We start from the raw sequence: 15,462 nt of genomic DNA, 5'->3' as shown, positions 1-15,462 counted from the left end.
CGCGCTCGCAGCCGAAGTTACCTCTAATGCTTGCACTGCAGCAGGAAGCAGTGCTAACAGCTTTCGGTGAGGTCTCCATCTCCAGACAAAGTTTACAGTGATATTTGCCGCATGATGCATGGCGCCATTTTCCAGCACTGCCCACAAGGGAACGTTTCCTAACACTGTCAGTAGGTCCTATATATGATTTCAGCCGCCAATCCACATATCTGGGGACATACTGTGATGAGAAAATAAAGCCGTTCAAAGCGCCTTAGTGCTGAAAGAGTAATTCGAATGGCATTGAAATACAGACAAGGCTGGCTGAGGCTGTTGCCCCCCGGCATGTCTACAGGCTTCCCATCTTGCCGTTGCCACAAGGCTGCATAAAAAGCGCTGCGCTTATCAGCAAGGGGCACTTCACGCAGCGACAATCAGTCGGCCGCTAAGAAACGTCCGGCGCTTGTGTGCTTTCTGTTCTCTCTTGCTCTTTCGGCATTATCGCCTTTAAACTAGAGAGCGGACATACGTGCGGAATTCAGCGTGACCGGTGGACGTGAAGCATGACCGCCACAACAACACGTTGATCACTGATGGAAAGTTCCTGCGGTGTGAAACCGGTGAGTAAAGCACGGCTAAATTGAGCTCAGTACTGTAACAACCCTGTCTCAAAAAAGACTTTTATATCGGTTATTCCTACCTTTTACATGATTTACTTTCTTTTGAAAGTTGTTGACTTTGAGTATGCTGGAGTGAGCAAGAATGTCCAGGGAGTAACACTCCTGGAGCCAACAATAACGTGTATCTCGACGCTGCCATATATTTCTGGTACGGTGTCTTGGGTATGTTATGCATACAACACCCAGAAAAAACGTGGCCGATGGAAGTGCAGGCCGATCTCGAAAAGCACGCATATATTGTCACTCTCACTTCCAAACGCATACAGTGGCCTGCAAAGAAAATGGCGTGGAACAGTTGATTGTGTTTACGAGATACAGTGTTCGTCACATCAAGGCGGCACTCTGGGTGCGATGACACTCGCGGGCAAGCGTGGCGATTGGAAACCATAGGGTACTGTCATGTATTGCGGCTCTTTGACCGCACCGTTGTACGCAAAGCAGCAGCTGTCCTTGCAGAACATTTTTAAAATGACGCCTTTTTTTCCCTGTGTCGGGTTCTTTAAGAATCTCCGCAACAAAACAAAAAATCGCATCTTCAAGATCCTGAATTTCCTGCGTTCACATCATCATTATCGTCAGCCTGACTACGCCCACTGGCGAGTAAAGGCCTCTCCCATGTACCTCTAATTAACTCTGTCCATTGCCAGATGGGGGTATTGTGTCCCCGCAAAGTTATTAATCCCATCTGCTCACCTAACTTTCGGCAACCCCCTGCTACGCTTGCTTTCTCTTGGAATTCAATCCGTTACCCTTAAGGTACAGCGGTTATCTTGCCTTCGCATTACAGGCTATGCCGAGGCCCCTTTCTTCCTCTTGATTTCGACTAGGGTTTCGAAAAACGCAGGAATTTGTGTACTAATTGCGTAGTTGTAACCTAGGTTAGACGCTATCGGTTTCACGGCTAAAACTAAGTAAATAAAATATTCTTGTTTCCTATACCTTTTGCTTCCCAAAGGAAGTTTATTTCATACGGTAGCCTCAACCGCGAACATTCCGTGCGCTTACTCGTAAGTTTTATTAGGAAACAAACGTTTTTACGCCTAAAGTATTCCTGCTGTCCGCAAAAAAACCGGGATTTAAAGGATTGAAAGTACTCGCAGGGTTATAAATTTCCTGCGCTTCTGCTGCACATGAAAGGTGTTGTATCTGAGTAGAAGTTTTGCCTGAAATCTTCGTGAAATCTGGAGTCAGGACAGCTGCATAAAACGACAAAGCGACAAACGAACTCTGCCTACGCATCGAACAAAGCTTTACTGGAAGCGTTTAGGAGGTAACGCTTCGATAGGCTTGTGTACGAAAATTGAGCGTTTATCCCGAGGCCGAGCTCTTGAAGTTAGAAAAAAGTATTTAAAAAAAACATAAGATATGAACTCTCTTGAAAATACCTCCTATCGCGCTTCGCTGCGATGGAACGAAAAGTTTGCTCCTTCTGTCTAAACCGGCTTGCCAGTGCGGTTTGCTTCTTCGAGGTGTCTGCTATCAGAAAAGTACTTCACAAAAAACTCCGCCTTACTTGCACTAGGATTTCTGCCTCCAGAATGCTTTGAAAAATTTTCAAACGAAGGATATCTCTACAAATCGCCTTATTTTCCGAGCACTAAACATTTATTTGGGCAGTGTTCTTCTGCATATGAACCGCTGTTAAATTCTAACAGATAGCTTAATTTTTATGGCTCCTAAACAAACTTATATCGTTTGGTCTAATAAAAAGCAGGAGTCCTTACTGCCTGGAGGCTGTGAATGGCACGCGATGTTTTCCATTAAAAAATGGGCACACTACAAAGGCTGGTTTCCTGAAAAGACCGAAACACTGGTGACGTTTCGGGTGTGCTGCATTTTTATACTTACACTTTTTTATTTATTTATTTTAACCACAAGGCAAAGCATACAGAGGGGAGTGGGTAATACATAATAACACTGAAAATACAAACAACAGCAGAGAACAATAAATTATCACAACATAGATAAGTTAGAACAAGTGATCAACACAATATATCATTCAATAGAAGCGGTAACAGCAGACTTAAACAATACAGGGTCAGGAATTGTGGCAACAGAGGAAGGAAGGTGGTTCCAGTCATATGACGTGCGAGGAATAAAAGAATCCGAGAATGTTTTAGTTTTGCATCTAGAAACGCCTACCTTATGTACGTGATCTGTGCGGCGTAAAATACATGAAGGGGGAAGAAGTAACTCGAAGCGAATAGACTCATGATGAAATATTTTGTGAAAAAGGCACAGGCGTGCAATTTTGCGTCGTGATGCAAGTAAAGTTGTGCACATGTCCGCATTCTTTGGTGATACATATACAGGAATAAACAGAGTAAAGAAGACCGGATTAAAAGAATTGTATTATATCGTCCTTAAATTCATTACGTGCTCGTCCCGTCAATTAAAAAAATGTTATGCCCTGAAAGCGAGGTTAATTACTCTGAGTAAACCTCGATTGGAAGAAGGCGACTTAATTCTCCTTGCTTTATGCCTGTACACATGAGTTGAACTATTTGTTACTAATAAACCAATGCATAGTCCTTTTTTTTACTTTTCAGCATGAAAACATCCGGAACGGTTGAACTTTATCAGGTAACTCACGATACATTCATGGACAAAGATTTTCAGCTTCCTTACAGCGATCCAGCAAGCTACATGCCTCGGATTCGGGGGGGGGGGGTCGTTCGTATTAGCTTGTTTTAGTGGAAGTAATTACCTTTTCAGTTTTGCCACTCGTGACTTGCACAAAAGTCTTCATCCTTGACCTCCGTGATTGTACATTGTACCCAAAGGACGCCTCGACATAGGACAGCTCCTCTTTCACGATGGCTGTTTTAAAGCGTCAGGCTGCCATACACGCACCTTTTATTCCCGAAACTGGTTCACACGATACTGCCACCATCGAGATGAAGTTTAAGGTGAAAATTTAAAGCAAGCCCACGAAGCACTGCCCACGGACAAACTGGGGAATAGTGCATGGTTAATTGCTCCAAAAAAGCGCCTGGACACAGGCAACCATATTAGCCTCTCTTTCTACCTGAGTACATACTTTAAAAATCGGCACTTATTGAATGCAAAACATAGTTTATATAATCCAAGTGAACAAAGAAACGCAAAGCGACAACGACTGCCAATTTTCTAGCTTCTTTTGCGCAAAGTGGCACGGCAAATTTGCAATCGCGGTGTTATGTTCACATGATCGGAATCTATTGTTCACCCGCTGTAGAAAATTTTGCATTTTTGATTTGAATTATTTTAAATTGTCCCAATCGCGGTGTGGGCCGTCTACAGCTCCGCCTTCAGGGCCGTCGTTAATCAAACGCCTGACAGAGATTTCTCAGTCACTTATTCTTCCTCATTCACAAAATCGAGAACAGAGACTGCCTGTTTCCCACGAGTTATCTGGCATTAGGAGAAAAAACGCTTTTTAGCGTTAAATTCTAAAATAAGCGTGATTCTAAATAGCGTGACTCCAGCAGCATTACTCTCTTGCGTCGCCATGTTTGTTCAATTTGACTGGCTCTCAATATCACGAAAATTCCAAAGTGACAAGCGGTAGGCCACTCGCTGGCCACGCATGCTCAGACATGTGCTATCTCGAACCACGCTGTTTGTGCCGACGACAATCGCACTTTTCGGCGCTTAGTCATGCAGACATGAGGTCACGTGTATGAATGGATGTACATACGATTGAGAAAAAAAATTGGGGTTTACTTAGGCACTACCTTAGCTGTACGAGGCCATAGCATTAGTGGCTTCCATCAGTGGCCAGGGATCCTGTTTGCATATCACTTCGCATAAATGGACACTGTCGGGCAAGACACACGAGGCCTCCCTTTAACCAAATCGAAGGAACGTGCCTAGGTTTGGACATGAAGAGGTATAGTGGGCTCATATAGCACAGCCTGGTGTTTTATGACATAAGCGTACTCAAATTTTCATTTTCGACACTGCTTCCATGGAATAAAAGAAAAAAAAGGGGTCCGGATGACCTATACGGTTAGCGTGTCCAACTCGGCCTAAATCCAGCATGGGTACGACGCCCATCGGACTCAAATTTTCTTTTCGATTAATTTATTTTACCTTCTTGCATGCCATATGGCGTTTGAGGCAAGCTGCGACCTTACATTCAAAATTAATTTGATGTTTTAATCACTTTTTAAATCTGTCGCTTCACGTGCGACGCGACTACCTTTTTAACCAATCCGCGTTTCCTTGCACGCCGTCGGTACAGGCGCTGGCACGGCCGGGTTCTCCCGCTGAGCAAGGCATTTAACTCTATCGCGTTTGAAAATTGCATACTGTTTTTTTTTTCTTATTCGAGATTTTTTCTATTAGGCATAATGAGAAAAGGATAAAGGATACTCCAGAAAGAAGGAGTGTAGGGTTTTTCACGCCTCACGATGACACTTTCACCTCTTTGAACAAATTATTCCAAAAGTGCCTTCTATTAACCAAAAACTAGAGTTACGTGTTTACACTTGACTATTACTAGTGGAAAAAAAGTGCCGTGGCAGCGTCACCCTGCTAGTTAAGATTTTCGCTCATCCGACGTCGTGGCCTCAGTGTGCCCCAGCGATTCTTTAAATGAAAGATCGTGGGAACTTACTTGACTTACTTCAGTTCTGGAGGCCTAGTGTCGCGATTGGCATGGGAGCACGAAAATCCCACGCTGGGGAGAAAAAAATCAACAGAGAATGTGTTAAAGGCGCATTAAAACAAAGCTAGACTAATCACGAACGTTAATGTTGCCTCACTTTTTGGTAAACGAAGTGCTTTCTTAATTGCCTGGTAGTAAACCAGTAGTCCCAGCTTTTGTAGGTGTATCAAATATAGGAGCACATTTGAGAAAAAACTGGCACGTGAATTTCACACCCGGTTCTTGACGCTTTATTGAGGTTCCAGTGCAAATTTTCTTGAATAACAATGTTGATGGCTCACGGGTGTGAATTACCATGGGCGACTAGATCGGAGAGGGAAGTGTCAAAATAAATATTAGCAACAAACGATGACAGCCCGAAATTCTCTTTTTTTCTTTCCAACTTCATGCTTGGTTCCTCTAAGTTTTTCTTTAGAAGAGTCAACAAACAGGAATTGCGACAGAATTTTCACTGGCATTTGCAATGTCTACAAGAAACTGAACGTGCAAGAAAAATGATTTTAATTTAAATCTCTCGAATATCGTGAAGCGCTCTACGACGAATTTTTGTCTTACTTTCTTGACGCATTCGTAAAACTTAGCATTGCTAAATTCGACTACAGTACTAGGAATTTTGGCGGGATGATGGACTGGGCACGTTAACCCTGCAGATATACGTGAGAGAATGCTAGGAACACTATGAGAAGTAGCAGTGCCCTGACAGCAACACCCAGAGGAATTATTGGGCTTAACTGATAGAGAAAACATGTAGCATGGACAGAACTGTAGACACAGGAAGCGCGAACTTTCAACTGATTTTACTGCATAGGACGAGGAACTTTTATAAAGAACCAGAATGAAAAGCGAGGAAGAAGTTATTGAATTATTCAAGATCATGACCGCCGGAGCAGGAAATATGTATTAGCGCCTCATCAGTGGCTGGAAGATAGCGAAATAGAATTGTTGCGGTGATTGGCCATATTGTAGCTACAGAGGTGAAGGCATTTGTTTAAGGGGCCGAATTATTTCGTTCTGTTATGTTTCACTCTTTACTGTCATTCTGGTCCTGTATAGAACAACCACGTCTGATGCAATAAAATTAATTGAAAGTACACGACTCCTCTGCCTCGTTCTGTGCATATTCAGAGTTATCTGTATCAGTTAAGCGTGACCTGTACTATTAATAACATATTAACCATCGCTGTTGCCTTGTGAGCAACACCTTTTGGCGCAATGGTCTAATCATGCAGATAGCGCGATCCATTGGACACAGAAGTTGAGGCTGTTGCTTGTGATTCCATTTTATTGAACGAAGTGTCAAGAACATCGGGTCATGTGACGCCAATAATCGTGAACGCGGTGACTCAACACAATGAAAGGCTGTATCACATCTCCAAAAGTACGCAATATTATTAATAGAAAAATGCTCCTAATGCTTTGCTTTTTTATGTTGGCTTTGCTTTGTTTGCTGCTGGTTTTGCTCTCTACCTAAATATTCAGAAGTACCGCGTCGCCTGAATAAAACTCTCGTCTTGCATCTCTAGTGTTAACCGGTGTAAACTCCGTGTGATGTTTAGAATAGTGATATTCGAACTACGTTAGGTATTTATACTAATCAATTCCGTGCATTTCAGGTATTCGAACCTAAAGCACACTCGAAGGCTTGGAGACATCAACAGCATTGCACTAGACGGTCTTGTCAGCAGAAAGCTGATCCATGGGGACATCTATGGTTTACCTTGAGCTTCCCGCTGGTCCAACAAATGAAAAATTTGCTGACGACAAAAGCAACCATTCAACGTGCAAGAAGTGCGGCCGGCTTTCCATGTCCATGTACAGAGACCCGGGAAACCATAAGTTCTGCCAGGCTTGCTTGCGTGCGCAGATCGACCAGCGTGGCAAAGACATCATTCATTGCGAGGATAAGAGCAAGGACATTTATCAGGTAAGTTACTGCCACTGCGGGAAAGAACTGCGAAATAAAACTCAGAGTGGCGGTGGCAAAAGTGCGTTATTGACACTTCTATGTGGTCTTGACGGCCGGAGTTCTTACTCTGGAACTCAGTTGGCTAAGGCTGCTGCCCTGGCTCTTGTGACGAGGTCTTTCTCTTCTATGCCGTCTGAGCTGCACAGAGCTGCCTCCCATTATTCCTGCGTTGATTTTTCTGTTACTTTTATGCACCTGTTTCTAGGCACGGCCCATATCGTCTGATGTAAGTCTGCAATCTCCCTCAGAACTTAATCTTCCGATTGGACGGCTGCGGGTCTGGCATGTAGCTCATATGGGGTATTAAAGTTGTTGGTGTTAATTTTACGAAGTGAGTTCTCTTCGACTTTATCTAATCTTTAGTCCAGCGGGGCGTAAACCGTGCGGAACCATCTGGTGGGCTCAGCAATGTCGATGAAGGTTAGCACTTGGCTAAGGGGGTTCTACAGCATCTCTGTAGGGCTCCCGGAACAGAAATTTTCGGTCTGAGGCGTGTGGTCCTTCGTTCTCTGTGATACCGTAGTGGCATGCTACCTATACTAAATGATTCTGTTCTGATTTCTAGCCTCTTTCATGCCTCTTAACTTAGATACCAGTGCCAATGCGCAATTTGCAAATCAGTTAGTATGTTTTTCGATGCATGTAGCATAGCCGCTGATGTGCCATGTTTGTAGATTAAAAATTGTATGTTTTTTTCTAATTAAACATTTCTGTAATATAAAAGGCGATGACGGGTTTCTATCTTACTCCTCAAGTGGGCAGTCTGGTTCTTAATTGCTCATTTTTGAGACTCCTATTATTTTCTTACGTTGACAGCAGAGAATACGCGATCTGTGAACGGCGGCAATGTTTTTTTTTTTTTTGCTGAGGTGTACATGCCGAAATCTTGTAGCGTAATCATACGATGGTGCATGTTAACGTCTGGGGAAAAGATTGGGGCGCTCTTTTCATCTGAGAATTATTCGAAGGGACTCTTTTGAGCTCGCATTTTTAAAACGTGGTACTCTGGACTGCTCGTATCGCTCTGTTCCTGCTTGCTTTTAGTGTGTTTGCATTTTATCGGCAATGCACGCAAGCTGATAAAGCTTCAGTATTATTAATATACACTGAATTTCCTCCGGAAAGATGTCGCAAATCCCACTGCTATTTTACTGCAAAGTCAATCGCCCAAGGGCAGAAGGAAAGGGTTTCCCACACTGTAACCTCTAAACCAAAGTCCTCTATTGGCGGAAATGTGGTTAAACAGAGGGAGGGAAGAAACAAATCAGGAAGGATGCTTTCAGGCAAACGGAATATTGAATGGTAGTTTAGGACAAGCCAATGAACAGAAAAAATTTTCTTCTGTCTCAGTTTCACTTTATTCAAGGCCTGGAAACCAGGACAAGCACTCCTTGTTCGTGGGTTTGCCACCGCTTGCTTCATGGCACTTAGCATCGAAATTAGTTGGGGGAATTTTGAATGCTTAGTTTACCCGATGGTTTGCTAAGGACCTCAAAACTCTTAAGTGTGAGCTCAAGATGCCTATCATCAGTCAGATTCTGCGGCGGGTACGCAGAGTAAGTCATGATTATAAACACCTTCGTGAACAATTGGACTGCAGGTTGTATTTCAACTGAGTTTAAAATGAAGATATTCCCATTAATATACGCGGTGTTCGCGGTGTTCGGCGCCAGTTCTAATGCCTATAAATGCACTAATTCTGAGCCTCCGTTTCATTCTGCGTCGCAATGAATTCGGCGGACCGAAATCGTGACAAATGATGTTCTTTGTTTTTGCAGGTTGAAAGCATGAAGAATGGGACAAGCCTCGATGAATCCTCTTCATTCGTGTCGTCATTAAAGGGACCAAACAGCGCGGAACAGCCGGCAAAAGATAGCGGCATCCGCAACACTCGCGGAAGGTTAAAGGAGCCGTGTGATGAGTGCGTCAATTGGTGCTGCTTTCCATTTAGTGTGATTTGCGGAATGATCAGCCGAATTTGCATGTGCCTTTGTGGAGAGTGAATGAGTGATTGTCGCAAGGCTGAACCTCAGAACATCGACTTCGACAATCATAATGAACTGCGTACTTTTTGATATGAAGGCGAAACTAATCAACTGGGAAACACCTGTGATCGCATGGTCGACCTCTTCATTTCCTTCCTTTCACATTGGAAAAGATTTCCTAAGCAAGAAACATTCAGGCTTCTTCAAATTATCTGGTAATATAAAGGCTTTGTATAATCGTAGAAGTCGTGAAATGTCTAGAACTGTCGGTACACGAACTGGTATATGAAATGGAAATCAGAGGTTCAATGACTGACTTTTGCCCACGCATGCCTAGCAGAGCAAATCAGTCGTGTAATAACGTGTCCACCAAGAGTAGACAGACAGAGTCAGGGGAGGAAGATGTCGAATTAAGCTAATGAAACTGCGCTTCATGAGGAAGTCCAGGAGCAACTATCCGCAATTTCAGTTCTACGGGTCTTATAAAAAAAAAACATCTGTTTTTATTGCATAAGAAAATGTTTTCACAAATGCCCTGGCCTTAGAGCTGCGAGTTTGAGAGTTCATAGTCCTAATATTTATTATCAGCATTATTAGCAGTAAAAGAAGAGAATGTACAAAACACTGACTGCGTTCTTTTAAGATTCGTATGTTTCTTGACCTCCGTGTTGCCTTCGACTGCCTGCACAATAAAATTCTCCTCTACAACCTATGCTCATAATGTATCCGTGGAGAACGCCTAATCATGGTTAAATTGCGCCAAATAATTAGAAGACACTTCGAATCCCGAGAGAGCGAATAATCTTCTTGGTCGCCGTTGTTTGCAGTGCAATGCAGGGATATATTTTTGGTCCCATCATTTTTACGTATTATAGTGTTCAGTGGAATAGTACACAACCGTTAAAATGCTCTCAAGCTTATCACGTGGCTTCTTTACCACCGAAGGTGCCGTAAACTCTACATCATCAAGGTATCATTAAGTATTTGCTGCCTTGCGTAATTCGTCGCAGACTAATACATCTGTCACACGAGCACGCAAAAACCCCTTTTACCTAAGCGATCCTTTACTGACGTGAAGTACTTTTAAATGAAAGGAGTTGCGCAGCAGAGACACGGGCGCTGGTGGTCTATTTTTAGCGTTTAATTCCTTCCGAACACGCCATCGAAAGTGTGGCGCTAGATTGAGAAACAAAACTACTCAAAATAAACCGGTGTATCTCACAATATATATCAGAAGTGTACTGTATTACACGTGTTTTAGTAAATGTAGATGCGTTATATTCAGAAATGTTAAATTGAAGAAGATTTATTCAGACAGCTTCCAATGCCTTCACAGAAGTAACGAACTTTGCAAGTTTGTCTAGCGAACTTGAAGAGGGAGCAGCGTGCGACCGTATAGCCATCGCCATGGAATGGATCATCTTCCTACGAGAGTGCTGCGGAAAAAGTGCATTATTGAGCCTACTTAATCTTCTGTGCAACATAAAACCCTTTTTATAATGCATAAACGTGACACAAAAACGTACATTTGCTTCGTCTCTTTGTTAGATAATCTTTACTAGCGTCGAGAGCGTTGGAGGCCACGCCTTTCCAGCCGTAAAAGAGATCGGTAACCTCCGGATGCGGAAAAGACCGCTTCTGGAAAGGCGATTAAACTCTGCCGTGTGTATGTGAATGCAGCTCGTTTTAGGAAGGTGTCTTTTTGTTCAAACGCCTTTAGAAAGCCCATGAGATAAGGGCATAATTCGATGAAGCTCTACCAAACTTAGAGCCATATTCTTTTCAGCCCCAAATAAATCATTTTTTTTAAGAACTTAGAACATCTATTTGGGACGATAATTGAATGAAGATGAAGAGCCTCGTGAGGACGAACAAGACAGTCCACACCCATGCGAGCAAAGTATGAGTGTCGAGGAGGAAGCCAATTGTTAATGAAAGCAATACACCATTCTGCCGAAAATGCGTTAACAAAAAAATATTTTAAGCGTAAAAATATCGTTATTTTCGATCAGTTGGAAATATCGGCCTTTCAGCAAAAACTACGATTACCATTTAGTTCGTTTTTTGCAGATATATCGAATTTTGCGAAAATATAAAACGAAGGTCTCCAGCAAATGCAGATGTGTGGTCACACCCGAACAAGACTGTTCTCTCTCTCTCTCTCGCTCTTGATTTAAATCGGTGCATATACTGTGGCTTCCGCTCCATGGGCCAACAGGTTGCTGACGTTGCAGCTACTATAACGTTCTTCAGTTTCTCATTTCGTTGCCACAATAAACGCCTGTCGTACGGCGGGCTCTCGTCGCGAGAGTGACGTTGAGACGCTAGAACTGACAAGCATTTGCAGCATTATGAAAAAAAGTCCATTACAAATCGCATTTTCCTGCCCACGTATCCACGTGCCGGAAATGTCATGATTCAGCAGGTGAGAAGCACTTGCAGCAAGCGACACTAAATTAACCAGTATGAAACGTATGACTGGTTTGGTTTATGGGGGTTTAACGTCACAAATCGACAGAGGCTATGAGAGACGCCGTAGTGATGAAACTTGTATGAGGTACACAGATTTCTGAATAGAATACCAATGTATACCCCTTGTTTCAGAGCTGGAAAATGTCTGTCTGGCAGTGATCTCAAAAATGTCGCAGAGTCAATACCTGCTCGCCAAATCAAAGCCCTGAAAGAGCAGAAAAGACGTGTTCTTCGACCAAACAATTTTTTCTTATACTGAACTCAAACAATTCTCACGCATAATATTCCCTGCTGTGATCAACTCATTGCCTGAACAAAAGCTCAGCAGTTTTCTAAAAAATTACGGTGGTCGGTTACGTAATCTAGTGACACGGGTTCAATCCCGAAAACTGAACATTTTAACAGATTTGCATGTCTGGTTTGGTTTGAACATTTATAATGAATTGTACTCATCTCCATCTGAAAGATTATTTCGAAACCCAACATTTGCAGATCCGGCGAGAAGACGCATAACCATTAGCTTTGCATCAGTTTATCCTCTTCTCTTGGCCTTCCTCACTGAATCCTGGCCTATCCCTGTCGTGGTTATGTGCCATTTCACAAAGTGAACAACAACAAGAGCAAGACGGACGATTCATTATCGCCTTGTTCCTCTCTAACCGCGTCTACGGTGTGACGGGCACTCCGCTTACTGAAATGTTTGGTACTACTTCACGCGTGCTCATTACGGTTCGTTTAGGTGCCTGGCATAGAGGAATTTATCAAATGAGGTTTCTCACATTTTGGCGAAGGCATATCTTCATGGCCCAATCATGACTCTCCTTCCGCTCTGCTCATATACAGGGTGTTTCACATAAGACTTTACATAGTTTTTGAAAATAGGCTTTTTGAGTTAAAAGAGCGCTTTTTTCGGCATAGCATCGTCAGCGGTGTAGTACATCAAAATTCAGCTATGATGTGTTCACTAGCAGGCTGGTTAACTAATATTGAGTACTTAACTTTTTAACTGTTACTGTTAAACTCCTTAATTATTAAGAGGCGTGTAGCCCACCGAAAGCAATATCCATGTCAGTTTTTAGAAATTCTAAATGCTCGATGGCTTCATGGCCTAAAAATTGTGGTGATTTCGACCAGTTACGTGCACTGGAGACCTTGGTTTGCATGCAAGCTTCTCGAAGGTGCATGTATTTTGGCATGAGGTAGCCGATAGCCAAAATTTTTTGGGCCACAGCGCCGACAGTAACCATGTTTTCGCAACTCCATAAGCAGATATGGATATTGTTTGCGGTGGGCTACACGCCTCTTAAGAATTAAGGCGGCTAACAGTAATAGTTGAAAAGTTAGGGTATTCAATATTAGTCAATCATGCTGCTAGTTAGCACGTTTTGCCTGTATTCTGATGTAGAACTGTGTTGACAAATGCTGCGCCGCAAAAAGCGCTCTTCTAACTCAAAAAGCCTATTGTAAGAAATTGTCGAAAGTCTTAGATGGAAAACCCTGTACTACAGCGGCACAGGTATCTGCTATTGAAAGAATTTGCAGCCTCAGTGCTTACTTCCTCTCCCGACTATTAGCAAGTTCTCTTCCTGTGGTGCAGTAAAGAATGGCAATCGCGCAAGCTTGAGGTTTCTTTCACGCATCTACGTTGTCGCGAGCCTCAATTAAACTTGTACTTGCATAGATCTGGTTTGGCGGCCTCCCCATTGTGCCCTCTCCGCGCTGAACCCCAAGCGATTGACTATTTCCGGTTGCCCTTCCGGCGCTTATCCTCTTTACGGTGACGCCTGCTAGAACACCCTTTACGACACCTCGGTTTAAGTTCGTCCGCTGAGGTTCTTCTGTCTCTTGGTTCGTCTATCCTTGGGCACAATAACAGGAATGTGCTCTCTGCCATTCAAAAGTTTCCTTTTAGACTCGAAGCGGCTGTCATCATAAAATCTTTCGGAATTCCTTCTTCTGAATACTCATGTTGAAAATTCTCCTCTAATCAAATCAACCTAAACATTGCACGTGTTTTCAGCCACCAATCTTCCAGTTTATGATTTGCTAATAATTGAAATCAGTGAATCTGCATTCATTTTTTTTCTTTCTTCTTCTTCTTATTTGAAGACCTTCTCTTCAGCCTCTATCCGTCGCCGACCGTGTATTGGCCAATCACCCGAAGTGGGCACGCACCATGAGTTTGTTGATGACAACAACAGCAACGACAAGCGAGGAAGACGACAGAAGTCTCTCTGTCTTTTATTTGTCCGTCACACCTATCTCGGCTACCGTTGTCTTTGTTCCCATAAACATTTGTAACTTTACTCTTTCCACAACAAAATTTACAGAGTTTATAATACCGCTTAAACCGCCCGCCGCCTGCCTGATGTCACTGCCAACTGGCTCTTAACAGCATTAAACTCCATCGCCATTCAAAATAACCTATGCTATATTGCGGAGCCGAGTTGGTGTTAACGGACAGATAGAAGAGCAGTAACACTGCTGAAGCTGGTTGTCTGAAGTCGCGATTGTGTTTCAATTCCAGGCATATGAGGCAGTTCTGAAACGAAACTCAGTGAGTTTCATTTTTTAGAGTCTCATCGAATAGCAGTCGGGCCTTGCTACAGGCGTGAGCACCCTGTAGCTACCAGCATGCCGTAAGACACTGGCGACCAAACCTTTTACAGTGAGTGCTATATCAAACACATCCCCTGGTGGCCCCGCATTAATGCTGGCTTACCTGTGTCGTGTCCTTAATTATATGGAGTATTGACGGCACTGGACGACATAAGTAATCAACACAATAAAAACACAGTAATATACACAGACTCCAGAAGTGCCATGACTCCAATTAGCTCGAAACATAAATCAAAAAACCCTCTTTTACTGTATATCCTGCAAAAACTGCATCAGCTTGGGATACACGGGTACAACGTACACTTCTGCTGGGCTCCAAGCCATGTTGGAATTCCTGGAAACGAGCTCACAGACAACGTAGCAAGAAATGCAACCAGGAGTGACGTCTGCAAAATGAATATCCCCTGGCAGGACAAAAAAAGATCAATTAAGTGAGCGCTGAAATCTAAATGGCAGGTTGAATGGAACCATGCACTAAATAATAAACTGCACCTCATAACGCCAAACATAAAAGAATAGAAGGATTGCCATCACAAAAACAGATTTTATGAAGTCATACATTCAAGACTAAGAATCGGACGCACACACTTAACCCACAATTATCTACTCAAGGGAGCAGATCCGTCAGAATGCGAGCACTGAAGTTGCTCGATTTCAGTCATTCACATCCTTTTAACCGGTCCATTGTATGAAACGCATTGCCATACGCATTTTGCAAACTTTTACAAACGTCACGTACCATTCCATTCATCTCTTCAGTTAGGTGATGAACCTATGGTACCATTTGATAAAATTATGTAGTTTTTAAATAGCATTGGAAGCTTAAAGTTTTCATATCACTACATCTAAAGGTTACCCTGTCACAGACAAGGAGCCGCCGTAGCCAAGCACAGTGGGAGGCAACTCCTCGCCCTCTTGCTCTTGGCAGTTTTCTACATTAAGACTTCATTTCATTTCTTTTTTACCGCCATGAATATATCGCATTTTAAGTAATGATATTTAGATCTTATGGATTTGTTCCAGCCATTTACACTGGATTTTTAGTCTTTTATTTTTTTATTGCGCACCGCATATCATAATGACATCAGTTTCACTTGTAAACTAGATATA

General features: G+C 42.9%; 1 protein-coding gene across 2 annotated transcripts; it reads left to right on the top strand.

Annotated features, from left to right (window-relative positions):
- The first annotated feature begins 438 nt into the window (after positions 1-438).
- On the top strand, positions 439-11,068 carry LOC144104337 (uncharacterized). Of its 2 annotated transcripts, XM_077637274.1 has the most exons (4): positions 439-599; positions 3,209-3,242; positions 6,924-7,234; positions 9,055-11,068. In XM_077637274.1, exons 3-4 carry the CDS (start codon positions 7,007-7,009, stop codon positions 9,277-9,279), a joined length of 453 nt encoding a protein of 150 aa, XP_077493400.1. In that variant the 5' UTR covers positions 439-599; positions 3,209-3,242; positions 6,924-7,006; the 3' UTR covers positions 9,280-11,068. The 2 variants fall into 2 exon arrangements, with proteins under 2 accessions (XP_077493400.1, XP_077493399.1); XM_077637273.1 differs by lacking the exon at positions 3,209-3,242 and having other exon boundaries at positions 441-599; positions 9,055-11,066.
- Positions 11,069-15,462: the final 4,394 nt, after the last annotated feature.

Source organism: Amblyomma americanum, chromosome 9 (assembly GCF_052857255.1).
Source record: "Amblyomma americanum isolate KBUSLIRL-KWMA chromosome 9, ASM5285725v1, whole genome shotgun sequence".
In the NCBI taxonomy this organism is placed as follows: Eukaryota; Metazoa; Arthropoda; class Arachnida; order Ixodida; family Ixodidae; genus Amblyomma; species Amblyomma americanum.
This window is presented reverse-complemented; position numbering and strand designations above follow the sequence as displayed.